This window comes from Strongylocentrotus purpuratus, unplaced genomic scaffold (assembly GCF_000002235.5).
Source record: "Strongylocentrotus purpuratus isolate Spur 01 unplaced genomic scaffold, Spur_5.0 spur5_scaffold_3, whole genome shotgun sequence".
Lineage (NCBI taxonomy): Eukaryota > Metazoa > Echinodermata > Echinoidea > Camarodonta > Strongylocentrotidae > Strongylocentrotus > Strongylocentrotus purpuratus.
In genome coordinates this window covers 3,460,143-3,488,102 of record NW_022145609.1, presented here as the reverse complement: position 1 = coordinate 3,488,102, position 27,960 = coordinate 3,460,143, and the positions used below count along the sequence as shown (strand labels likewise).

Here is a 27,960-nt window from a genome sequence, read left to right as displayed (position 1 = left end):
AACCCCCTGTGCTACTGTTTATATATAGGTTATGGTTTGTGCAAATATATGCGGTCTTGACGTGAGGTTTCTCAACAAGGAAGTAAATGCACCTAATTTATTCATAATGCGTTTTCTTAAGAAAGAAGAAGGATATGAGTTGCCTATCGGTGTTATGAGCTACAGATAGGACATATCGGTGACCCAGGTGAATGAACAGGATGGAAAAGTGTTATGCCGTGCTGTTTCTGCAGTTTCTGCTCGGTTTCCCACGCTTCATGAACGGTAAGTGGAAGAAAAGCTTGGCATCGAATCGCAGTGAGAGTGACTGCCGGTGGTGGTGGCGGTGTGAAATTTAAGCAAAGGCTATTCCGGAATTCCGTTCAGTCACGCTCTGTGTTTTTTCTTTCTAGACAGTGTTGTAAAGTTTGCTGATAACCTATGTAATATACTCGCAGGGATAATTGATAGTGTCAGATATTAATGTGGTGCTTAACTTTACAATACCCCGCCAAAGTAGTCTACACTGTTTATTTAGAAGTGGACTGAGCTGACCGAGTTCTTGTGGAGTCTTTTTACTTGCTTAGTAGCACACTGTACGATAAAACGCCAAGGTGGGTCTGTACTGAGAGAAGAAGAAGAAGAAGAAGAAGAAGAAGAAGAAGAAGAAGAAGAAGAAGAAGAAGAAGAAGAAGAAGAAGAAGAAGAAGAAGAAGAAGAAGGAGGAGGAGGATGAGAAGAAGAAGAAGAAGAAGAAGAAGAAGAAGAAGAAGAAGAAGAAGAAGAAGAAGAAGAAGAAGAAGGAGAAGAAGAAGGAGGAGAAGGATGAGGAGAAAGATGAGGAGAAAAAGAAGAAGGAGGAGAAGAAAAACAACAAGAAGAACAAGAAGAAGAAGAAGGAGGAGGAGGAGGAGGAGGAGGAGGAGGAGGAGGAGAAGGAGAAGAAGGAGAAGGAGAAAGAGAAGAAGAAGGAGGAGGAGAAAGATGAGGAGGAGGACGAGAAAAAGAAGGATGAGAAGAAGAAGAAGAAGAAAAAGGAGGAGAAGAAGGAGGAGGAGAAAGATGAGGAGGACGTGAAAAAGAAGAAGGAGAAGAAAAACAAGAAGAAGAACAACAAGAAGAAGAAGGAGGAGGAGGAGGAGGAGGAGGAGGAGGAGGAGGAGGAGGAGGAGGAGGAGGAGAAAGAGGAGGAGGAGGGAAGTAAATGTAAAGACTACAAATTTCATTTGCTTTTCGACAGACAATAAACATGACCATCATAATTGTTAGCCATCTATATTGATTCTACTTTTTTGTTACACATGTGATCCTGTAACATCTTGCATCCAGAAAGCAGTGCTCAACCTAAAGTTTCTGGGGGTATTATTGTAATTTTGTATGTCACCCATACCCCATAATTTTGTTTGAAAATTACACTGCTTGTGGGTTGTCAATATCAGTGAGGGTACATGGGGGTCCTGCTACAACACACTCTTTCAGAACAGGCTCAACAATCTGAATTTGACCACATGGACACAGGTCAGAGTCTAACAGACTCCAGAGATCCATGCTTGCTGGAAAGTGACCTATAGTAACCCTGACCATAGGCAGTTAAGCTAAACCCAGGGGTTCCGAACTCTGTTTCGTTGACGATCGAATATTGACGAAAGACTTCATGCATGGCTGATTGTCAATGAAACAGAGTTCGGAACCCCTGGGTTTAGCTAAAGTCTTTTGTCAATTCTGCTTGTTGCTAAAGGCCCGGTCACACAGAGGGGACGCATGGGGGACGCACGGCCGGCGCATGGAAAATTTGCAATTTTGGCCAGTGCGTTGTCGTGCGCCAAACTTTTGTCGAAGCTATACAGCTAGCTGACACCAAATGCATAGCGCGCTGGACGCATATAGGGCGTATACAGGGCGCACACAGGGCGCACACAGGGCGCACACAGGGCGCACACAGGGCGCACACAGAGCGCACATGAAAACAACTTCCACGAATGCACAGCGTGTTGCTAGCGCGCTGGACGAATGGTCCACGCATGCACCGCGTTCTACGACGCACGGCCAGCGCATTGGAAATCGGAAAAGAACGTGTGCCTAACTTTTGTCATAATTTTGGAAAAGCTAGCGAGCTGACACAAAATGCACGGCGTGTAGCTAGCGCGCTGTGCGTATACAGGGCGTGTGCTCCGCGTTTGTCTGGCGCTGGTCTAGCGCGCTCCACGCATGTCTGGCGCTGGTCTAGCGTGCTCCGGCGCATGTCTGGCGTGCCTTTGGCGTGTATATTCATGCGTCGAGCTCGGCGCACGTTTTTGAGCATGCTCAAAAAATCCCGACGCACACAGCGAATGACGACGCATGCATAGCGCTGGTCCAGCGTTGGTCCAGCGCGCTCGACGAACGAGTAACGAATGATGACGCACGCCTAGCGAACGACAACGCACTGGCCCAAATTGCAAATTTCCAATGCGCTGGCCGTGCGTTCCCCATGCGTCCTCCCTGTGTGACCGGGCCTTAAGGCAGGCAGCCAGTGAAAACTAACTTTTTAAATCAAATTATGGAAATGCAAGCATCATTTTAGACAAACAGAACTTTGTTATCCCTTGCTCATTTTTCCTGATTGAGGTGTCGTAGGAAAGGGCAGAAACTGAACTTTTCTAGAAATGTGAGTTTTTCTTTGAAATTCAGATACCGCCCGCCAAAGGACTTTTTGGTTTCCTTCCTTCAAATAATTTGTAATCACTCATGCGTGAAATATGCATCATATGAGTTGCATGAAATGAAAGAGGAGGATCTAAGCTTTTCAAATATGTGTCATTTTTTAATTATAATTGTGATTAAGTTATGATAAAACATCAATAATTCTTGGTTTCGTTTTTTCTGGGTCGCACTGAATAGTGATTTTTCAAGCTCCTTAACTGCAATTGGAATCTGATTTAATATTCTGGCCCTGATTTTCACACGCATATATGTGTTTGTTCTTTGGTAGCATTACAATCGCTTCATTGCTCCCCTACTGCCTTCAAATTCAAGAGGTTATTATTGAAGTCTGAATGAGATTTTCCCCTTCTTTGTTGAATGCAAATTATTCAAGCTTGCCATTGAAAACCAGCGCTTTATAATGCTTTGTCAATGAAATAAAAATCTGCCTTCAATCTTCTCTTTGTTATCATCACAATCATGCCATTTAGACCTTTGTAAATGGAATAAATTGTTCAGGTAGAGAGATAGAAAGAGAGATAGAAAGAGAGAGAGGAAGAGAGAGTGTGAGAGAGAGAGAGGGGGGGGGGAGGGAGAGGAGGGGGAGAAAGAGAGAGAGGGGAGAGGAAAGAGAAAAGAGAAGAGAGAGGGAGGGAGGAAGGGATGAAGAGAGAGAGAGAGAGAGAAAGGGGGGGGGGGGAGACACGGCACATATTTTGTTTTTCTTTTACTTTTTCAACTCTGAATATATATTTCAACTGCGAGAGAAATAGAGAGACATAGAGAGAGCGAGAGAAACTAAGATATGTTACTATTCTTACAATTCCAGGAATCTTGAAAATCCAGATTTGAGCTTTTTTGAAAAAAATGATTTTCACACTTATTATGATCCCAAATTCCCAAAGTGTAAATTTTTGTAAGATCAGTGGCTATTCTCATTTGATAGAGTTATTTAGTTATCAGTTTTCTCCTAATTACAGACTCCCCCCTCCCCCTCCAAGGAAAAAAAAAGGGGTCAGGACTCAGGCAAATTGAAATTAATTCCTGGTCTCTGATCTAGATTTTTTTACATGATGCAGAGGGAGGGTCTGTAGTATTGGATATTTGAGATTTTTCTAAGATGGCTGTCCTTAGTGAAAAGGATACTTAAAAACATAAAAAGGGAAGTGCAACCCAATATTACATATAAGTTATGATGATATTTAAGAAAATACAGTGTGATAAAGTGAAAGAAAATCTGATGAGATAAGAAGGTTAAGGAAGTTAGGATTTTTAAACATGATCTCATCAACTTTGATTGGGCATGGGGGGCATGTTGTCTTAATCCAATCTTAAAGGGGAAATGCAGTTGTCAATTTGTGTTAAATTGATTGCACCTTAAACAATCCATGATTTTCCTATTTTTAATCGGCTATTGCTCAAATTTTCACTAATTTGTTTCTCTCATTCTCCCCCGCCTATTAAAACCAACTTAATATCAGGGTGGCCCTTCCCTTTAGTAGCAGGCTGCTCTAGAGGTGTCGTGGTCAATGGATATGTCACTGGACTGTGGATCACAAGGTCTGCGGTTCAAGTCCCGCCGTGGCACTTTATGTCCTTTGGCAAGGCATTGATCTACATTTGCCACTCTCCACCCAGGTGTTAAATGGGTACCCAGTAGAATGCGAAAGTTAATGTGGTTGGATTAGCAAGTGGCGCTTGTAAAATGGCAACTGGCTGGAATGCTCCCCAGGGAGTGGAAAATGAGCATAAATTGTGTTGCGGATAAGCCTGATCTGATGACCGGGGTAATAATATGTGCTGCGCCTAGAAACAAAGTATTAGGCGCATTTTAAATGTGAACTATTATTATTATTATTAAATACCAAAGGAGCATATTGGTAAAAGTTTGGAAAAAATTGGACAAATTGGAAATGTATGAATTTTTGAATTGTATTCATCACCCATGTACTGTATTGGAATTTCGGAATTGCCAAATTGTTTATGATATCTGTGTAATGAAGTGCTTGAAATCTTTACCATTTGTTTCAACAAACATGATGATTCAAATAGACTATTCCATATAAAATTAAAATTAAAATATTCCAGACTATTTATAAAATAGTTAAAAAACAGCACATATTTTGTTTTTCTTTTACTTTTTCAACTCTGAATATATATTTCAATTATCTTTTGTTCCAAATCCTTAACCTGAAATAAATTATTGTGTATTTTCCTTGTTTATTATATGAAAATAGAAGAAAGAATAGTCTTCTAGGGAGTACCATCAGAATGTAAAGAAAATTGCAAGAAGAAAAAAAACACAACCTTTTTTGCATGTTGAAAACGAATATGGACTTCTCCTCACCCCAGTTCACCCTGTTCTTCCCTCCAGTTTGCTCACAGGATAGGGAGAAAAAGATAATTAATTGAAGAAGAGAGAAAGAGAAGAAATGAATGCAATGGAGAAGACTGTAGGGGGGGGGGGGGGGTTGGGGTGGTGGGAAGGGGAATCAATATAAAAAGGGAATGAGAGAAAGCGGGACAAACGGCATGAGAGAAACTTACCACAGAATTCAATATTATTCAACAGTTCCCAGTGCAAGATTAATTTTATACCGGTGTCAAAAAGGCTGTCATGGAGCTAATCAACACCAGAAATGTGTAATTTTGCATAGACATTGAAGTAATCTTTCTGTCAATTAGTGCCTATTGTTTTGTGCAAAATTGCACATGGGGCAAACGAGCGACCATGCTGAGAGGCAAAGAAAGCAACCAAATAGTTAAAGATTATAGAGGCATGCATGTATTCACAAAAATAAAGGGGTGGGGGAGAATGAGAATATGCTGTAACAAGGAGGCCTGTAAATTGAAACTGATTTGCTCATTCATCTTGCTGTCATGTCAGAAGCGGTCACAATCATATATTACTGTTACAAATTCTCATAGATTTGATCTTTGTACTTTTCCCTGTTTGGAAAAGTTCTATGGTGTGTTGTATTGTAAAGGGCTAAAGGCTACTCACTGTATGCAAACAATTTTGTGTATTTGATCTGTGACTGAACTGTATTTGTGGAAGAAAATGATATGAAGTTTGAAATTAAAGGGAAACACCAATTTCATGCAAGAATGTACATGTCATGCAAGGGATTCACATACACGGTCTGTCAAAACTTTTGCCATACCCGGTATTCTATCAAGTCTTTTTTCTAATTTTGCAGGTGAAGGTTGCTCTCTTTTAGTTGGCAGTTGTTTAGTTGAAGGTATAATTTTGAAGTACTGTAAAATGATCTGTTTGGTTATGTGTAGGTGTGTATTCGTTTAACCCTAAAAAGGCAGGGCTATTTGAGGTCTTAGTACGGCCGGGGAGGGGCCATTATGGCCCCCCTTAAGATCTCGGCCGCGAAGCAGCCGATCACCGCGAAAATTTGCACACATGTCAAGTGAAGTGTATAGACTAATATGATTATTTCAGTTTTTTGAAAAATTCACTCATTTGCATATTTATGGTAATTTATGCAAATAAAGTCATAAAAATCACATTTTTACCCATAAATCACATATTATTCATATTAAGCATTCTTTTTCACTACATATATTCATTAGACCATTCTGAATAATAATACGACAATTTTTTTTGAAAGAGCCAGCTTATTCCTTATGTTATCCCTTGTTTTGATAATTTCTTATGTATTTCATTGTTTTTTTAAACTTATGTATTTCATTGTTTTTAGATAGATAGATAGATAGATAAATGGTATTTTATTGCATCTTTCATGAATGGCAGTTTCACAACTGAATTGCACATGAGTTACACGAATTGGATATATACATTGTAAAAAAACTTACATAACATTTAGTTAAAAATTATTAAAACGTGACACGTTACTACTGCCTAAATACCATAAACAATTAAAAAACACTTAATGAACATAATTTTCTACCAAAGAAAAAAGAAAAAAGGTATAAACATAATTACATGCCAACATAATATGGACTAAGGCAAATCATACAACAGTTCGTCATGTTACAATATTGCAGTAGTGGGTATGGTGGTAAAATAATCAATGATAGTGGCAAAAGCAGGTGTATGAACATTTAGTAATATTTGAAATAATTTTTCAAATTTAAAAGTAAAAAGCAATTCAATATCATTAAAACATACCGGTACGATATACACAATTATTACAAGAATGTACAGGAATCGAGTCATTTCAATGATAAATCATTACAATAAATATAAACATGAGCAAATTAACTGTTATTATACAGGCGAATCAAATTTGGAATAGGACTATTTTGCATGCGACTGGTTTTACATTTAAAATCCGGAATTTTCTTTGAATTTCTAAGTGTTCTAGTACAATGTTTTTGTGGGAGAAATTGTTTAAATTGATCAGTGAGTGATAATGTTTTTTGAAAGAAAGTAGTACATAAATATTGGCGTCTTTCATCTAATCTTTGTAATTGAGATTGTGCGAGTGAAATTGTATAGTTATCATAATCCCTCCGAAAAATTATCCGCATTTTTGTTGTTTTTATTTCATTTATTACTACAATTCAACTATTTTGACTCCCAAAACAATCACCTAAACTTTAAACAAGACCCAATAACCCATGTTTGATCTGTTTTTAGGAAAAATGACTTTTCCATATGTTTTGTACACAAATCACGAAAATGAGCGATTTTCGGGCTGATATGCAAAGACAAAAGGTCGCGTGACCTTGTAACCGTAGGTCCGATTTTCAAAAAAATTCTTTTAACAGTTGCGCAAGACTCGAAAGAAAAAAGTCAGCGAGCGGCGGGGCGCCATCCATATGCGTTCTCGAGCAATCAGAAAAATCGTGGAGGGGGGGGGGGCCATAATGCCCCCCCCCCCACCCGGCCTTATTAGGGTTAAGGGTTGTTTTACAATCAGGGTACACACTTTGTCTCACTTGGGGTGAAAAAAAAAGTTCCTTTGATTCTTCTGAATTTTTGTTTGTGTGTTGTATACAAGTTACTTGTAAAGTCTGTAAAGTTTCAGGGCTACAAGTGTCAAACTTTTTTTTTTCAAGCATGAAACATATACTTAATGAAAAAAATAGGGTCAAGTGTCACCTGATGACATTATGCAGAAAGAAAATATTTATTGTTTCTTTGGGTGAATGTGAATGACATAGTTTGATAACTTGATGATATGGAGTCAAAATACAACTCAATTTTTCAAGTGCATAATGGTTTTATTCATGAAAAATTCAGTTTTGCATCTTTTCATACCACAAAATGATGGACTGACAGCATGAAGTTACTGATAAAAAAAAAATACAGAGCAGTTTGACCCTTAATTCTGTACTGCACAGCTACACATGGTAAGGGTGCTTTTACATACCAACTTCCAGAATAAATGGATCAATGGTTCTTGAAATATGTGGCGTCAAAAAATTGTTCGGAGAGGACAATTTTTAGTTCAGAGAGGACATTATTTTTTTACATGCAGTTGGAACTGCCTGATGCAATTATGATTCATTATTTCATGGCATAAATGAAACTGGAAATATGTAAGGTTTATTAAAAGATATTTTATCCTTGTTAGCACCAATTTTAGATCTGCATATATATATCTTCAATCACCTATCGTAGAGAAATTATCTTCTCCCTCACTTTAAACTGGATTCACATTGAACTAAATATTTTCAGAAGTTACCTGGACAATACTGTGATTCTATAGTTATAAGTTTTTAGGAATAGTTAAAGATAAACTTTAGTACTGGTAATGCAAAATTTTGCATTGTGAAAGAAAAGGTGTGGAAAGGATCAGAAACAGTTGATCATGTAGCATGTAAGTATTGGTGTGCACTGCAAGGTTCGGGAGTCATCAAAATCATAATAAATTTGACCGAGTCTTGGTAAAGTAACAAGCACATACACAGAAAGCTATGTATGGGACAACACGCATGGTGTCGGGGATGGTACTACCTTGATTCCTTGTCTTTCTATGCTCATTACTCAGCCAGTATACATTTTCTTCCAAAATTGTTTGGCACATGTCATTTATTTGTAATCTTGAACATTCAGTGTAAGTTTTGTTTGATTCTGTGAGAAATAATTTTTTTTTTTTTTACCAGTACTCAAGTTTATCTTTAACCATATATCAGTGTTTTGGAGATTTTACATGCTTTACATTAACATTCGGAGAGGACATTATTTTTTGACATATGATTGGTTTGTGCTCGTAATCCATCTTTCCTTATAAACACAACGATACTATGTGTGCAACTTATGTAGAATCTTAGACAGAACTTTTATGTCTCATGAACATAAGTTTTGGGCATGCCCCTCATATGACTCTACCAACTAAACATCTAGACTGGCAGATTTATATGCCATACAATATACTGTACAATGCCTACAATGTTCTCTACAAACTACAAAGTAGTTTTCTCTTATAATGCAACAGAGGACTTACTGAAAGTCCATTGCAATCATTGTATGAGATGAATTCCTGCCTTTTGATGTACAATAAATCTTACGAACGTGTACAAGAGATATATTTATATTTCTTGGCATGATGTAATGCCTTTTTTTTAACATGACATGGGCGGCTGGGCGCAGCCATTTTCTTTAAAATGTAATGTACTAGGCGGAGTTGTATATGTCTCATGCACCAAGCTTTAAATGAAAGACTTTTTAATTTAATAACAAAACCTTTACTGTACAATGAGGGTAAATCATAGCCCAGAAGGTAAAAATTACATTTGGTGAAAAGTATATAATAGGGTACCTAACATCATACATGGGAATGGCCCTTGGACTAGGATAGCTATAGAGACAGAAGAGAACGGAAATGTTATGAGGAGTGCTTCGTCCAACGTCTGGATGAACTATAGCATGATAGATACATGTAGATAGTAAGCAAATATTAACTGACTACGAGGGTAATGGTACAAACTATCATCACCGAGGCGATGATATTTTGTATCCATTGCCCAAGTAAAGGAGGTTTTAAATATTTGTTTTATATCCCACATGGGCAATAAGGTCTATTTAAAGTGAATTTTACATAATTAAAAGAACTGATTCTGCAGACAGTTTAGCTTCAGCTAGATTTTACAAAGCGCAACATGCATACATGTAATAAAGTCGATGCACGCTCATTTGCCACATTGACATTGACATTTTGCGTAACCTACTTTGCTACGCTTATTCAATGGGCAAGTGGGGTAGCAGCAAAAAATTACTGTACAAAAGTCCTATCGCAGGGAGATAGTACTCATCTATCATTGATCATGTGACCTCGTTTAGACCAATCAGATTTCAAGATTCTTAGTATGTGGGATATAAATAGATATAATAATAGGGTAACAATTGTAACTCACTGATTTAAAAATACTATGATATAGTGGTTGAAAAATCTATTTCATTTATGCGAAACCTTCACCCCAGAACAGTACCAACTTAAAGAGATGGTTCATTGAAATGTGGAAAATGGGCAAATTACACCTCTACGGATTGCTGAGAACATTAACAAAATGAGCAAAGTACTTTTGAAGCTCTCACTGTTGTGAGGAATAAATTAAATGCAATTTTGTTACCCTTTCCTGAACCCACTCACTAAGTGAATTGACGGCGTTATTTTACATGCGAAACTATGACGTCACAATATGAACAACCTACATCACACATTCGGGACAATGTTGGATACCCATTGCAATTTTCAGATATGGGTTAACATTGTTTTTATATTTACCGCCAGTGGTGATATTTCCTCTTTTTTGGCATTTTGAATGAGATACACTGAAGAAATGATACTTTCTACAAATGTTTGTTTGATTTTTATATTTTTTTCTGTCACATTTGAGCATAAAAATTGGAAAAATAATCACATATTCTGAGGGCACTTCAGCGTGTATGCATGTGTCTGATCTGGGAAGGCAAAGGACATTTTGCATGCTGACCTAACAACTCTTTTGGAGTAAAATAGGCGACAAATTTACATGGAATTGTCCAGATATTCATTACAAAAATGTGTGATTAGGCTGATTAATTTACATTTTTGATAAATTAAGTCGTATAGGACCTGATAAACCGAGAGAAACAGATCAGTCAAGTTTGAAATCAATAAACCATCTCTTTAAGCATGCATTATAATCCAAGATGGCGGCCCGCATGTTTTGCCTCTTCTCTTATACCAATATTATTAATTTCAAAGTCATGAAAAGGCACTAAATATCAACAAACATGGTCTACAACAACTCCAAATGACAAAATAATCCCAGCTATGCATTTGTTTTAAATAGCATTTGATAGCCAAAACCTTGAAAAATGTTGGCATTAACAAATACAAAAATAAATTTAAAAATTCTGCTGATTTGTTTTCCGATCATTTTTATTGATCGGCGATCAGAAATTATTATCCAATCTCACCTGATCGGCCAACGATCGGCCAACCGCCAGCGATCCAATGATCGGTTATAGGCCTACTAAATTATACGGGTCTCGCTATTTTCAGGTTGCATTGGCCGTACTTTGGAATAAATTACCGGAAAATCTTTTTTTAAAATGTGATACTGTTGTCAATTTTAAGGCGCGTCTTAAAACATTTCTTTTCAAAAATACTTTCCAATGTTAATGAGAGGAAGTATGTTGAGCATATCTCAGTCTTCTTATGTATATGTACTCTATCCACCTTTCCTTCTTACTCTTTCTTACAGCCCATAGATACATATTGTGATATGCGCTATATAAGTACGGTATATGATTCATGAACTTGATGATGTAAAGTGGACCAGATTTCACTGCATCTTCACTTGATGTATCAATCTCTTCCACCACAAAATCTCTTCCACCAGAAATGTGTATAGACTAGACAAAGCATCCCCACACCCAATAGTATAACATCAACAAATTACCCACTTGTTCTATGTGATTAACCTGAATATGAAGACTTTTGATGGAAGTATGTAAATATGTCAAAAAACTACTGTCCTCTCCGAAACCAAAGAGACTATGTATATAGATGGTAATCAAAGTATCAATTCATCATTGTATAGTTGATTAACAGTACTGATAACATGGAAAGATTTAAACACACACAATAAATGCAATTAAATGGATGGAGAGTCTTAATTCTTCCAGATACACATTACATCATGGAATTATAGGGGGTGAAAGTAGCTTGTGAATGGATAGAATTAAAAAAACCTCCCATTAAATAACAGGAAGATGTTAGACTGTAATACCCACCTCACAATGAATTAAATTCAGGCTAGTTTTTGTAAATCCATGCACTTTGTAGACTGTTATTACAGTCATTTATCCATCTACTGATTATGGGTCGGAGAGGACATTTTGTTTGACACCTTCAAAATCAGTGTGAATATTAAACAAAATAAACATTATCTATTGCACATGATAAAACAATGTTAGGTCTACTAATAACATAAGGTGGTTTCAAAATGTGGCTCTTCTTGAAGGAGTGCTGATAAAAAATGTCACTTTTTCGGAGAGGACACCTTTTGACCCCGCCCCGACAAACAAATTTGAAACACGCATTTACCAAAAACTGAGTAAGTGTGGGAAAAGTTAATATCATAATTTTGTAGGATATTAGTAACTCTTTTCAAGGAGGAAAAAATAATTCATGGAGTGCAGTCTTACTTAAAATTATTACACTGGTTTCGGAGAGGACATTTTTTGACCCCTTTTGCACCTCATTTTTGGTGCAAAGTCAAAATTTGTAGATTTGACAAAATCTTACACCCTATTCAGATCTTACATAGACCTGTTATGTTGGAAGAGATAATTCTGACAGTTGATAATGTATTTGGGGTACGTATGTCAGATATGCGCATGTTCAAACTTTGCAAAAAATGAAACGAGACAGCGAAAATGTGAAAAAATGGCATATAATTACATATTTTGAAAAGTAGTTGCTTGTTTCAAACAATTTCTTCGCTGTTGTAGGTTGATATAACGGTGCCAAATAGTTGACCAAGGAAGATTTTCCTTGGCTGTTCATTGTTTTTGTTTTAACGGCCATCAAAGTGAGTTTTTCTATTGTGTACCCTGATTTTCATTGGACTATTTCTATAATTTACATTTTTGTCTTCATTAAGTTCTTTACAAAAGTGTTTATGAACTACATGTATGAGGATACCCTTATGGAAATTGGTGCAAGCTTGCCGCGAGCTTGCAGTGCAAGCTTGCAGCAAGCTTGATCTGCGAGCTTGTTTCAAGCTCGCCCGCGAGCTTGTTTCAAGCTCGTTACTAGCTTGCAGGGTTCCAAAAATGCAAATGAGTTATATCTGTCAGCCAATCAAAACAGAGGAAATATATTTTCAGGTCTAACAATCTGCAAGCTTGCAAGCTTGCCTGCGAGCTTGTTGCAAGCTTGCTGCGAGCTTGCATGTAAGCTTGCAGCAAGCTTGTTGCGAGCTTGCAAGTTTGCAGATTGTTAGATCTGAAAATATATTTCCTCTGTTTTGATTGGCTGACAGATAAACTCATTTGCATTTTTGGAACCCTGCAAGCTAGTAACGAGCTTGAAACAAGCTCGCGGCAAGCTTGAAACAAGCTCACACAGCAAGCTTGCAGATATTGAAATATATTTGCAGGTCTAAAAATCTGCAAGCTTGCACAAGCTCCCAAGCTTACCTGCGAGCTTGTTGCAAACTTGCTGGGAGCTTGCATGTAAGCTTGCATCAAGCTTGTTGCGAGCTTGCAAGCTTGCAGATTGTTAGATCTGAAAATATATTTCCTCTGTTTTGATTGGCTGACAGATAAACTCATTTGCATTTTTGGAACCCTGAGAGCTAGTAACGAGCTTGAAACAAGCTCGCGGCAAGCTTGAAACAAGCTCACACAGCAAGCTTGCAGATATTGAATTATATTTGCAGGTCTAAAAATCTGCAAGCTTGCGCAAGCTCCCAAGCTGGTAAAAAAAGAGAAGCGTGCAATCTTGCAGCGAGCTTGCATGCTTTTGCAAGCTTGCGTGGTAAAAAATCCAAATGGTACCCTCAGCCAATTACAAAATATGCAAGCTTGATGTTAGCTCGTCGCAAGCTTGCCGCAAGCTTGCTACAAATTAAATGGAATAATAGTAACAGTATGGACAATAACATTGACAGAGATCTACAAAAGATACATCATATATGTATCAACTGGTTTTAATTTTACCTGAGTTTTAAGTACATTTCAATGACATGTAGTGCTGCAGCTAGACTTCTGAATACTTGTACATGTAATAACGACTGTCTGAAAACATTGACAAAATATTATTCACACTTTTGATATCTCTATAAAAAAAATTCCCTCTCAAAAATGAAAGAAAATGAAAGGTATTGCCATGGCAAGTCTGGCACAAATTGAATACATAGAAGTGGAGAAAATTTGTTCCCGAAAGACCTGTGGGTGCCATCTTTTTTGGGGAAAAAACACATAGATCTAGGTCTAGTCTAGTCTAGTCTACATAATAAATTAAAAACCTATACCATTTCACAATTGATGTAAAAACATACACGCACGCACGTCAACACAAACACACACACTCAGACACAAACGGGGTTGAACAAAATGCAGATAATGGATTTTTTTCTCTCCCACTTTACCTTTGTTACCTGTTTACCGCACACACACACACACCCTCACACACACACATACCCTTAGAATCAGGGTAAAAACTAAAACACACACACATATACAAACAAAGAGGTAGAGAGATAGACTGAGAAATTGCGTCCAGAGCCGTTTCAGATTATACTAGATCTAGAATTGGAAGTTATGGGCCTATAACTAGTCTAGACCTAGTCCTGGTCTAGACCTAGACCAGCTTAAACCAGAGTATTGCCCACACTGACCCTGTCAAATTCAAAATTGCCCTGACGTCCCCACATCTACAAACTAATACACCCTACCCGTTAAGTTAAAACTCAGACGAGTATCTTGGAGGACCAACCGACCAAGTACCAAGTAGGCTACCTACTAGTACTACCTAGTCTAGCTAGTTTAACTAACATTTTTTTGGTGATGTGGGACTGAGTCTGAGTTTTACATTATTTAATGAAAAATTATCAGATTATTACAATTTTCCTGTTTTATTTTCATTTTAATATTGCTTTCCAGAGATTTATATGTTAAATGTTGTTGTGAATTATTATAATGTAAGTGCAATATCTCACAAGTACTTACCATTTTGAAGTTGATTCACACTTGACCAGTTCACAAAATGTTCAACAAAACTTTGAACCAACCACAAAAAATGAACTATCTTGGAATGGCCAATAGAGGGCGCGTGACATTTTTCTGATTAGGATCTTGTTGGCACTGGGAGTGTTATCTTTGGAAGTCAATAACTTTTTAGTAAGAGAAGTAATGAATATAAAATTTTCACAGTGTAATAAATGAATATAAATGCATTTTTTACAGTAATTCTTTAGGATTTTCATTGTTTCCTCTTTTTTTACAGATACGAACAAAAAGTGATAAATTATGATTTTAGTGAAAAAAAGTCAAAAAATTACATTTTAAACCCTAAAAAAGGTTCAAAATATCATCAAATATTATAAATATTCATATCATGTGATAGATAATTTCATTATCTTTCATTAGACACAATATTCATTAAAATTGAGGCTCTTTTTAACAAATGACATGTAAAAAACAACTGTTAGGCGAAATCAGGGTCAAATAAAGGTCATTGACCTCTGAAATCAGGCTCCACCACCCACAACACACAAGACATCACTTTTCAGACATGTCTTAGGATGTTTTATCCAAAAATTAAAACAAAACACTTGGTCTTTTTTGTCAATTAAAGAAATTCAAGCAGGCTATTGGACTATTAATTTTGCTTTTGTTTAAGAATATAGTTTTTGAATCAAATCGTTTTCCGGCTAGATTTTAGCAAGGTTTGATTAAACGCTCATTTAAATTATATATTTTGTTTCAACCAATTTTGTTGACTCTTGCCTGGTCTCTCGTAAATCACAGTGAAAAAGGAAATCATTTTTAGAGTGTTGGATGGTGTACCTTTTTGTACAGTGAAAAGTGAGTCATGATGCGATATTTAATGTTTGTTTTATGATCATCCATTTTAATCCTTTTCAAAGGTATAATGCGCTATAAGAACTGTACTATTATTATTATATGTGTATAAAGATCCCCTATTTTATACCTCATTAGCAAAGAATCAAAGGTTTTGAGATAATTATTGAACAATTTAATTGTGCATATAAACTTTTGTGCTGTATGTTTACAGTGACAATAATTTGGTCATAGATGGGGTTTGTCCATAGCAGTCTGACATAAGTTTGCGGCAAGCTTGGCAGGGCTTTAGATTGCACCCCAGCAAGCTCCGCAAGCTTGCTGCAAGCTTGCAGGGCATACACTGTCGGCCTGCAAGATTGCCAGGGCTTTAGATTGCGCTCCTGCAAGCTTGCAGGGATATCCTCTTTGTCTGCAAGCTTGCAAGAGCTTTAGTTTGCGCCCCTGCAATGTCCGCAAGCTTGCTGCAAGCTTGCAGGGCATACACTGTCGGCTTGCAAGCTTGCAGGGCATACACTGTCGGCCTGCAAGATTGCAAGGGCTTTAGATTGTGCTCCTGCAAGCTTGCAGGGATATCCTCTTTGTCTGCAAGCTTGCAAGAGCTTTAGTTTGCGCCCCTGCAATGTCCGCAAGCTTGCTGCAAGCTTGCAGGGCATACACTGTCGGCCTGCAAGATTGCCAGGGCTTTATATTGCGCTCCTGCAAGCTTGCAGGGATATCCTCTTTGTCTGCAAGCTTGCAAGAGCTTTAGTTTGCGCCCCTGCAATGTCCGCAAGCTTGCTGCAAGCTTGCAGGGCATACACTGTCGGCCTGCAAGATTGCAAGGGCTTTAGATTGCACCCCTGCAAGCTTGCAGGGATATCTTCTTGGCCTGCAAGCTTGCAGCAAGCTTGCATGAATATCTCTCTTTGCCTGCAAGCTTGCAGCAAGATTGCTGTAAGATTGCGCGCAAGTTTTGCAAGCTTAAATTTGTAATGCAATCTTATTAAGCTTGCTGCAAGCTTCTAACAAGCTTGTAACAAGCTTGCCGCAAGCTTAAGTTTCTGTAAGGGTAATTAGTTCTGATATGAATATTTTGCTTCTCAAAACATGCTACACTGACATTTAAATGCATGAAGTTCCTGATCAACAAAGATTTTGGAATCAAATGAGCATGTAAACAATCACTACCTCCTCCTAAATTTAAGTATAATGAAGCACAGTTTACTCAACCAGATGATATAGCTGCAGCTTTCAATTCTCATTTCTCTTCAGTTTTTTCCCCTCCTTCTACTCTACCTACTGAAGCTCCTGAGTGCACCTTGCCTATCACTGAACTTAATCGTTTAACAGTATCTGATACAGATGTCAGCTCAGCTCTCTCCAGATTACCTGTAAATAAATCTCCTGGGCCAGACGGTATTTCACCAAATGTTCTCTCTAAAGTAGCTTCTGAAATTTCACATCCCTTGTCAATTCTGTTCAATGCATCTCTGAGTTGTGGTAAAGTTCCTTCTTCATGGAGAAAATCCCATATTACTCCTGTATTCAAGAATGGTGATAGGTCGTTGGTCTCTAACTACCGCCCAGTAGCCCTTACTTCTGTGTTATGTAAAGTTCTAGAGAAACTTGTAGTCAACTGCATACAGGAACATGTAGGGTTATACGGTCTGATGAGTAAACACCAACATGGATTCACTAAAGGTAAAAATTGTGTAACACAACTTGTAAACTTGGTACATAATTGGGCAGCCTCACTAGACAAACCACGCCCTCCACACATTGATGCAATTTTTCTTGACATGTCAAAGGCTTTTGATAGAATGCCTCACAATATCCTCCTATCCAAGTTAGCAACCCAGTACAATATTCGTGGTAACATATGGAAGTGGGTACGTTCCTTTCTATCAAATCGGCTCCAAAGAGTAATGTTCCTGGGTTCTCTCTCTTCTTGGAGTAATGTCCCTTCTGGTGTGCCCCAGGGTAGTGTAATTGGACCGCTACTTTTTAATCTATTTGTCAACAATGTTATCTCTGATGTTTCCTCCGATCTTTTTCTTTTTGCTGACGATATGTTACTGTTTCGTACAATTCGTTCACACGATGATGAAATGCAATTGCAACATGACTTAGACTCACTCCATCAATGGACAATTACAAATGGCATGTCATTCAATCCATCCAAAACGAAAGTGATGCATATAACTAGGAAGCGGAACATCCAAAATGCCGTCTATACCCTGGGTGACACACTGCTTTCTTCTGTCACTTCTTACAAATATCTTGGTATTGTAATAGGTTCAAACCTCTCTTGGAACATTCAGGTTGATGCAATTACTGCACGCGCGAGTCGTCTTCTTGGGTTTATAAGAGTTGTAGCCCGTGGTTCGTCCACCTCTGCTATATTTGCCCTCTACAAGGCCTTGGTACTGCCAATACTTGAATATGGCATCCCTGCATGGCATCCCAATACCCTAAAACAAACACAACAATTAGAAAGAATCCAACGTATAGCAACGCGCGTTGCTCTTAAACAGAGAAGAGGAGAAATGCCGTATGAAGAAAGGTTAAGGGTTCTCAACTGGTCTACCTTGTCAGCTCGTAGAGATTATCTTTTATGTTCATTTACCTTCAAATGTCTGTACTTTTGTTGTGACTGTGAAACACTAATAGAAAACATAGCCATTAGCAAGAGACGCCTCTTTACACTGTCCTTCATTCATCAGCAATCACGAACACAGGCCCTGTTCCTGTCCGCTTCCCGGAGATTTCCTCGGGTATGGGATGAATTACCGTTAGAGGTTAGGGATGCATCGGTGGTCTCCTCACTTTCATCCTTTCTACTCTCTATGAAGCGGTCCCTTCTCGATTCTAACTAATTTTCAAACTGAGAGGGGCTTCCTCACTGAGAGTGAGGGATTCCTCCTTTTCTTTAATAATCATTGTTTATCTATATCCAAGAACTTATTGAAACACTGGATTCAGAATGTTACTTGTTTAATTTTTTTTTTTTTTTTTTTTTTTTTCTTTCTTTCAATGATACAATGATTATATTAATTGAACCTGGAACAATGGTCCACATTGATAGCTTCATATCCACATTATGCCACTCTTCTTAAATGATAACACCATAGGCCCTACTCAATATTTTGTGAATGATTATCAATCCTAATGCTTATTGCACCTTTAATTTCTGCAAAAATTGTACATTATTGTGGTACATGACGTTTTATAATTTCCTTGATTGTATAGCCCAAAACAATATTTACGCTCTATTCATATGTATATTTTTGTTATATACAAGAAATTGCTGGTCAGATTTACCTTGAACAATTACACATCTCTTCTTTTTTCTTTTTAATTAGAATTTCTTTGAATGAGACACCGTTGGATCAATTGAATAATGACGATTTATGTTAATTGTGTTCTGGTTATTTTAAGTTTTAAGTTTTTTCTGCATACAAATCTTAAAGCACTCTATTCATTGCAGCTTCATATCCTCTTAATGCATTTATCGAAATTTAATTTAATCATGATTTTCTGAATGATTGTTTGTAATTATTTTGTATACTTATATAATGTGAACCTTGCAATATATTCTATTATGTCTCGGAATGGCATGTGAGGGTGCACATGCCCCCGGGCAACAGGGAAGAATTTCGCTTTTGTGCACCCTGACCCACATGCTATTCCTTCTTTATCTTACTTTGTATTTTTCCTATTTCACTCTGTATACACCTATATACACTGTACATGCTGAATGTGTTTTTATGGTCGAATAAATAATAATAATAATAATAATGTTTTTCCCAGCAAACAGACTAGGTACATTTCTAAGACTAAACTTAGACCCCTGTTACAGTGAGCAAAAGGCCTGGCCTATAGCACTGTAAACGCGCAAAAGGCCAAATGCGAGGCCAAATTGGACGCCCATTTGACCCTGCTCTGGAGGTAGTCTCGGCCGTGGCCAGGCCGTGGCCTGGCCCGGCTTTTTCTCACTGTAAACGCACGCAGGGCTAGGCCGCGGCCCAACTGTTACCCCGGAAGTGAAAGTTCGCCGTGTATAGGAAATTGGGGAAAAGATTCACTGCAAATCGCGCGCGACCGGATCTGCACTGTGACCCCCGGCGGGCCCCCCAAATAATTGTTTGTTTACATGCAAAGCGCCACTCTGACAAAATATTGAAAGGTGACAATTTAGGCCGCGGCCTGGCCTAGCACTGTTAACGCACAAAATTGCAGGGCCTGGCCAGGGCCTGGCCCTTTCTCACTGTAAACGGGGTCTAAGTGTAATAGCTGAATGACAGTTAAATTATCAAGCATAATCAAGGTACCGTAGTCAAGGTATTTTCCAGCTCCATCTTCTCTAGATATGGTTCTACAACTCTGCCATCAAAATTATGATTTTCAATAACTATGTTTATACAACGCCTACTAAGATTCTTGCAACCTCATTGGTCAATTCTTGATCACATGACATGCGCTAAAAGTACCATTGAAGTGATTGAACGGCATCATTCTCCAGCCGTGCAATTCCGTTTGATCCTTTCGCACCATTGCACTCTGACGTCACTAACGATGTACAAAGTATATTGTGAGCTAAGTGACGTCAGAGTGCAATGGTGCGAAAGGATCAAACGAAATTGCACTCCGCGTCAAAATAAACATAAATCTTTGTACGCGCGGCGCATGGTATGCGGATGGTTTGTTGCCTGCTTAATAGTGCGCGCTCACTATCAGCAATTTCATAAATTGAAAAAAAAAAAAAAAAAAATCGATTTAGGCCCCAAAAAACTGTTTTAAGCCCATTAACGTCCGAGGTGTTGTATAAAACAAATAGTGAATGGCCTTTATTTGTGCAATGGAACAAGATTTTGCATTCAGTGAAAGATGAGACGCTCTATTCAACTCGGCTGCGCCTCGTTGAATAGAGCGTCTCTTATCTTTCACCTCGTGCAAAATCTTGTAGCATTGCACTCATGGCTATTTACTATTTGTATAATATTTGCACTCTAGATGCATACTAATACAGCAGCTAGTACGCTTCTTTTTCAATTATACCTGAGTTATTCAAATGCAGTGCTTGAATGCGTGCAGGGGGAGATTTACTCTATAGTTTAATGTATCCAGCAACAGTCAATTTCTGTTACTTTTTTATGTTGCAGGTGAGGTTGTTCATATCACAGTGCTGACCGTGGGATACACCAATATAGATACATCTAACAATGTGCAGTATCAATGTTACCGCAGTGTACCAGATACAGACGCTACACTATCATTTGATCGATCAGCACCCATAACAACAGGCAGGTCACCACCAGGAGATGTGCGACACTCACAGGGAAAGCCATTGGTCAGAGTGGTCAAATTCTCTACAGGATGGGATAGTGATGGTTTCGGTCCTTTCTACTGTGAGGCTTCTAAATCTGCTCGAGATGTTACAAGGGTTACTACATTTTTCCAACGAAGTGATGGTAAGATTATTATTCCATTCATTATAATAACTACAAGATTTCCTTATTTTTAAAGATTTATTCCCCAATGTATACTATAGAAGCTTCCTGTACTGAAGTGAGGTAGTCCAAGTGAAGTTCTGAGCATATATCCGTGTGAGGTCATTAAGATGTCAATTTAAGGAAAACAAAGTATTGCTTTCAATAATTTTGAAATTCATGAATTGTCTCTCAGATAACCTGTTAACTTCAAACCTGGACAGATAAATCTGACAAATTTATATAACTGAATTTTCTTAATTAATGACAATTCTATTTCCTTTGCTTCATTTAATGTACATACATGTAGTTATCTTCAATAGATTACAAGGTTTACATTACATTTGTATGTAATTAATACCTGAATAATCAACATTAATCACAGTTCGAATTCTGAATAGCCAATGAATGTAATCAATTAACATCAGTAACTACATGTAGAGGTGTCGTGGTCGAATGGATATGTCACCGTACTGTCGATCACAAGGTCCGTGGTTCGAGTCCCGCCGTGGCGCTAATGTCCTTTGGTAAGACATTAATCTACATTTGCCACACTCTATCCAGGTGATGTAAATGGGTACCTGACAGGAACTACATGTAATTACTTGAAATGCTAGAGCGCTGTATGGCAGCCGTGCTAAAGCCAGGGTAGTAATTTGGGAGCGCCAGGAGTGTCAAGTATGACAGATTTGAGCGCTATACAAGAACCCACTATTCTTTATTATCCCCTTGCCGACGAAGTCAGAGGGGATATAGTAATGCTGCCGTCCTTCCGTCCGTCCGTCGGTCCTTCCTTACGTCCGTTCGTAACAAATTTGGTTTCCAATCGATAACTTCATTAATGTTTGACAGATTTTAATGAAATTTGATATGAAGGTACATGATATCAAAATACAGGCTAAGTTCAATTTTGGAGTATGTAGGTCAAAGGTCATAGCCCATTAAATGTGCGAAAAAATATACATCTGGTTCCGATCAATAACTTTAGTAATGTTAGACGAATTTTAATAAAATTTTATATAAAGGTACATGGTATCAATACACAGTCTAAGTTCAATTTCCGAGCATGTAGGTCAAAGGTCATAGCTCATTAAATATGCAAATCTGGTTTCCGATCCATAACTTTAGTATTGTTTGACGGATTTTAATGAAATATGATATGAAGGTTCATGGTATCAAAACACAGCCTAAGTTCGATTTCGGAGTATGTAGGTGAAAGGTCATAGTTCATTAAATATGAGAATCTGGTTTCCATTCGATAACTTGAGTAATAATGTTTGACAAATTTTAATGAAATTTGTCATGAAGGTACAAGTTATCAAAACACAGCCTAAGTTCAATTTCCAAGTATGTACATGTAGGTCAAAGGTCATAGCTCATTAAATATGGGAATCTGGTTTCTGATCCATAACTGTAGTATTGTTTGACGGATTTTAATGAAATTTGATGTGAAGGTTCATGGTATCAAAACACAGCCTAAGGTCAATTTCGGAGTATGTAGGTCAAAGGACATAGCTCATTAAATATGCGAATCTGGTTTCCATTCAATAACTTGAGTAATGTTTGACAAATTTTAATGAAGTTTAATATGAAGGTACATGGTATCAAAATACATGTACAGCCTAAGTTTGATTTCTGAGTATGTAGGTCAAAGGTGAAAGGTCATAGCTCATTAAATATGCAAAAACACCTACATGTAATTATATTTGTGAAAATGTGGTTAACTTCCTTGCCTAGTAATATAATAGTAAAGCCCAATGGAGGTAACTTGCTCTGACATAAATAGGCCATTTGTATTCTGCAAGGGAATGCTACATGTACGCTTTGCGTTGACCTGTTTATTATATCATGTAACTTATTATTAACATGCTTAAATCTTTGTACGTGTCAAGAAGATTGAATAATTAAAATTAATCACAATTCCAATTTCTATAACATATTTGTAAATATTGAGATACATATTTGCAAATGCACGCTCAGCACAATATGGCGTGGCGCGAGGAGCATACAGTATGCATGCGATTCGCAAGGCTTACATGTACATACAGGGATCAAGCCTCAAGCTATTCTCATTTCCTGAACCGTTTACTCCGGTTTGAATACATAGCTTCTGACCATCCATTACTTAATATATATTTATATATTTATTATGGCAATATTACTTGGGCAAGTTGTGGCACTACTAAATTGACCTCTATACATCGATTGCAATGTTCGAATTCCCCTTACTTAGCTCCGTCATGCCCAATATTTGCAAGATTAAACACATTGACAACGATGATTGAAATAGATCTGTGATAGTACGAGATCTACAAACACATCAAACCCTCACAAAGGTCGGTAATAACAATTTTAGAAATGTATAATATCCAAGACTAGACCTACGCTTGCATTCTTGATCTTATGGCTTTGATCAAGCTCCCATGCGTACATCTGAATCCCTGCCATCCATTAAGCAGAGCTGCCAACCAGTATTTTATACGATTTTTAGAAGTAAATACGATAGTACGATTTTTCCTCAAAAAATATGATTAAAAAAAAAAAAAAAAAAAAACATTTAAAAAAAATGAATATTTGTGTGTGTGTGTATGTGTGTGTTTGTGTGCGATTTTCAATGGCAAATAGCCCATTCTCTCCTGTAAAGTAACCTACAAGCATCCCACATCGGAAATTTGGGGGTGTTCAGTAGTTCATTGAACACATCAGTCATGACAAAATCATGCATATTCAACCATTGGTCCATTAAAAGTATCTTCCTGTATGTAGGAACTTATGCAAATTGGAACCCCCCCCCCAAAAAAAAAAAGATGCATTTTCGCAGTGCGAAAATACTTATCGATCAAACTACACTGTCGCTCATAAAGGTGGAATATTTTAGTTTTACACCAATTCATGGAATTATTTTAAAAATTATTTAAAAATAGTAGATCTAGATAATACTATACATTCTCAGATTTTATTGAACAATAATTTGCCAATGTGTGTTTTGCATGACTGCTAAAGCATGTGTATGCTACTATGCTTATCAACTAGGGGCCCTACGCCCTCAAGTCATAAATGACAGTAATGAGGATTAATTCCCCACAAAAGGGCACTAATATAGCACATCGACACGGTTTTGATCCTGGGGCCTCACAGTTACGAGGTCATTGCTTTGTCACTGAACCATGACTGTACGCTGCGGGGGCTAGGGTAGGGGGCAGTTTCCATAAATAAATAAAAACACAGAAAATGCAATAAATTTTCAATAATTTATTGCATTTTACCCTGGTTCCCAACAGAAAAAAATCTTCTGTGTGCCCATGCCTTGAGCCATAATGCATGGCCGTCCAGAGGATTTGTTTATGTTGGGGACCGGGGTAAAATGTAATAAATTATTGAAAATTTATTGCATTTTCAGTTTTTTTGTATTATTCAATACAATCTGAGAATGTATAGTATTATCTAGATCTACTATTTTTAAATAATTTTAAAAATAATTCCATGAATTGGTGTAAAACTAAAATATTCCACCTTTATGAGCGACAGCGGCAGTGCACTCCATGATACACAAGTGGAAGTATTCTGTAAAAAAGGGGAAACAAAGGCTATTTATGTAGCACCACATCGCTGTACGAGTGATTATTTAAAAATGTACAAAGTGGGGCCTTTCCATGTGTTGAAGATCTGTGGATATCTCAGGGTCATTTGGGACATGTGCTAACCTTGAACTGATATATTATAGCAGAATGAACATTGAGGTTAGCACATGTCCCAAATGACCCAGAGATATCCACAGATTTTTCATATGAGTTACATCAAATGAAAGAGGAGGATCTAAGCTTTCCAAATATGTGTCATTTATTAATTATAGTTGTGATTAAAGGTAATACAAAGTTTTGGTATGGGGTCATGAATTTGGTTCAAATGAACATATTGGAAGCATATATGCGATCCTGCAATATTCAGTGATCGTTGTCACGGTTGAAACCGAGTCTAAAGTTATGAAATTGCAAATAATAAACTCTTTATGTTGTATAGCTCCCTCTCAAGGTCAAGATATTAATTAAGCTATGAAACAATGTTTTTTGACTAAAGTCGACCAATTAGCTATTCTCGTTTGGAAATTATATATCACAACTACATATTCTGAGATTTTCATGGTCGCAACTACCATTGTACGGCTGTAGGCGCTATTTGAAATTTTTTCAAAATTTACCGGGAGCACCAGTAAATTTTTATATTCAATTTTTCTCGAAAGCAAAAGTGTTTTAGGGGCTAAATTTTCTAGTGCTTATAATACATCCACAGGGCATCCAAATATATCAAATTTGTAAAGAATCACTATCTACCCCAATTTCAAAATTTCCCAAAACTTTGTATTACCTTTAAGTTATGATAAAACACCGATAATTCTCGGTTCCGTTTTTTCTGGGACGCACTGTATAAATGTATGGTTTCCTTTAGTGAGTAAATGGCTACAGTGCAAATGCCTGTAGGCTGTAGGTGCTACATGTAATGTATTAAAGTTGAAACATTTTTGTCATGCCTGCGTAGCAAAAAGCGAGACATAGGCGCCGCTTTTCCGGTGACGGCGACGGCGGCGTCAACATCAAAAACTTAACCTAAGGTTAAGTTTTTGAATTTTTGATATAATTTTTAAAGTATAAGTTCTTAGTCAATGAAACTTTGACTATAGGGTAATCAAGTATCCCCAATAATTTGAGTAGAATTTCAGATTACAAAGTCAAGGTCAAAGGTCATCTCAGGTCAACAAACTTGGACTATGTTGTAGCATCATCATCGAAAACTTAACCTAAGGTTAAGTTTTTGAATTTTTGATATAATTTTTAGAGTATAAGTTCTTAATCAATGAAACTTTGACTATAGGGTTATCTAGTCTCCCCAATCATCTGAGTAGAATTTCAGGTCACTAAGTTAAGGTCAAAGGTCATTTAAGGTCAACAAACTTAGACTTTGTTGTGGCATCAACATCAAGATTTTCAAAATGCTTCTTCTTCGTTATTTTTCAACCGATTTTGATTCTGATTGTTTCATATGATAGGAAGGGGAGGGGGATTTAAAACATCTACACAGAATTGTGAAATTCATTATCTGTGCTAATTTATGCAAATTTATTCGAAATCACAAAAAATGCTTCGTCTCCTTCATTTCTCGACCGATTTTGATTTGGTTTGCTTTATCTGGTAGAGCTAACTTTGGTACACTAAACTTCTACACAAATTTTTGAAATTGTTCTCCATTAATTATTTATGGTAATTTATGCAAATTTATTCCAAAAATAACAAAAATTGCTTCTTCTCCCTCATTTCTTGACCGATTTTGATTTGGTTTGCCTTATCTGGTAGAGGTAAATTTGGAACACTAAATTCTACACAGAATTTTGAGATTTTGCTCCATTGATTAATTATGGTAATTTATGCAAATTTATTCCAAATATAACAAAAATTGCTTCTTCTCCCTCATTTCTTGACCGATTTTGATTTGGTTTGCCTTATCTGGTAGAGCTAAATTTGGAACACTAACTTTCTACACAGAATTTTGAGATTTTGCTCCATTGATTAATTATGGTAATTTATGCAAATTTATTCCAAAAATAACAAAAATTGCTTCTTCTCCCTCATTTCTTGACCGATTTTGATTTGGTTTGCCTTATCTGGTAGAGCTAAATTTGGAACTGTACACTAAACTTCTACACAGAATTTTGAGATTTTGCTCCATTGATTATTTATGGTACTTTATGCAAATGAAATGAAATTATGTCCCTTCCAGGGCATCAAATTTTTATTTTTTGACCAGTTCAAAAGTGTACCACATAAAATTTACGATATTTGTTGTTGCGAGATGCGGATGAGCGCTACGTCATTGACGTTCTGGTTTATCATATTGAATTGCGTTATGCAGGCGAGACCGCCGAGAGCGTTTCCCTTGTTTATTTGGTTCATTAATTTATTATCATACCTTTTAACAGCTAAATTCATATCGAGTGATAGATTGTTTACAAAGACAGTCAATGTGAATGAGACCGGAGTGATGATCAGCATGGATAGTCGTGTTGATCCTGATGATAGTGACAATGTCATTACTTGGATGAAAGATGGAAGTGAGGTTCTTACATCATTTGGTGGGCAGACTGAGATCAGCTTCCAAAACCCAATCCAGACATCAGACCAAGGAATCTATGAGATCTACTATGATACCGAGAGGAGTCAAAATAGAGGAGGAATATACAGACTCATCGTCAGAGGTATATGTGAAGTGTATTCCTGCTTATTTCAGACTAAGCTTCTTAATAGGGGTCATTTGTTCTCCAAGATAGTATTGTTTGTTATGATGTTATAAAAAGTATTGCTTCATACTTTGCCAACACATCTTTATTTCAGAATCATTAGATTATGCAAGTTACATGTGGATGATGATCTTTACATATATTCATTTATAATTCATTATTAATGAATAAATGAATGTGAACACCTCTTTAAAATGTTAGTTTAGAGCAGTCTGGTAGAGAATGTCCAAGTCTGATCTTTTGGGATATCGTGTTTTATTTCAAAAGATTTACGAAACTTTAAATGATAAAATTCAGGATGTCATGATCTGTGTTGTGATTTGTACATTCAGTACAGGTACATGTAGTTTGAAATTACCCGTATTTAAATTCAGAATGTGACAGAACCAATGACATACACCATAGTTCTACATTCAAGAATATTATTTGTAACAAACTTTACCCTGCTTATCTTCTTCTTTTTTCATCTTTGTTATTATGATATCTTTTTAGTGACATGTATTTTACCTAATTATTTTTCTCTCTCCCTATCTCAT

General features: G+C 37.1%; 1 protein-coding gene across 1 annotated transcript; it reads left to right on the top strand.

Annotated features, from left to right (window-relative positions):
• The first annotated feature begins 34 nt into the window (after positions 1-34).
• On the top strand, positions 35-27,776 carry LOC115928748. The gene is made up of 4 exons (XM_030996611.1): positions 35-264; positions 20,809-21,117; positions 27,107-27,382; positions 27,757-27,776. The coding sequence occupies exons 1-4, from the start codon at positions 192-194 to the stop codon at positions 27,774-27,776; spliced, it is 678 nt and encodes a 225-aa protein (XP_030852471.1). The 5' UTR covers positions 35-191.
• The last annotated feature ends 184 nt before the right edge of the window (positions 27,777-27,960 follow it).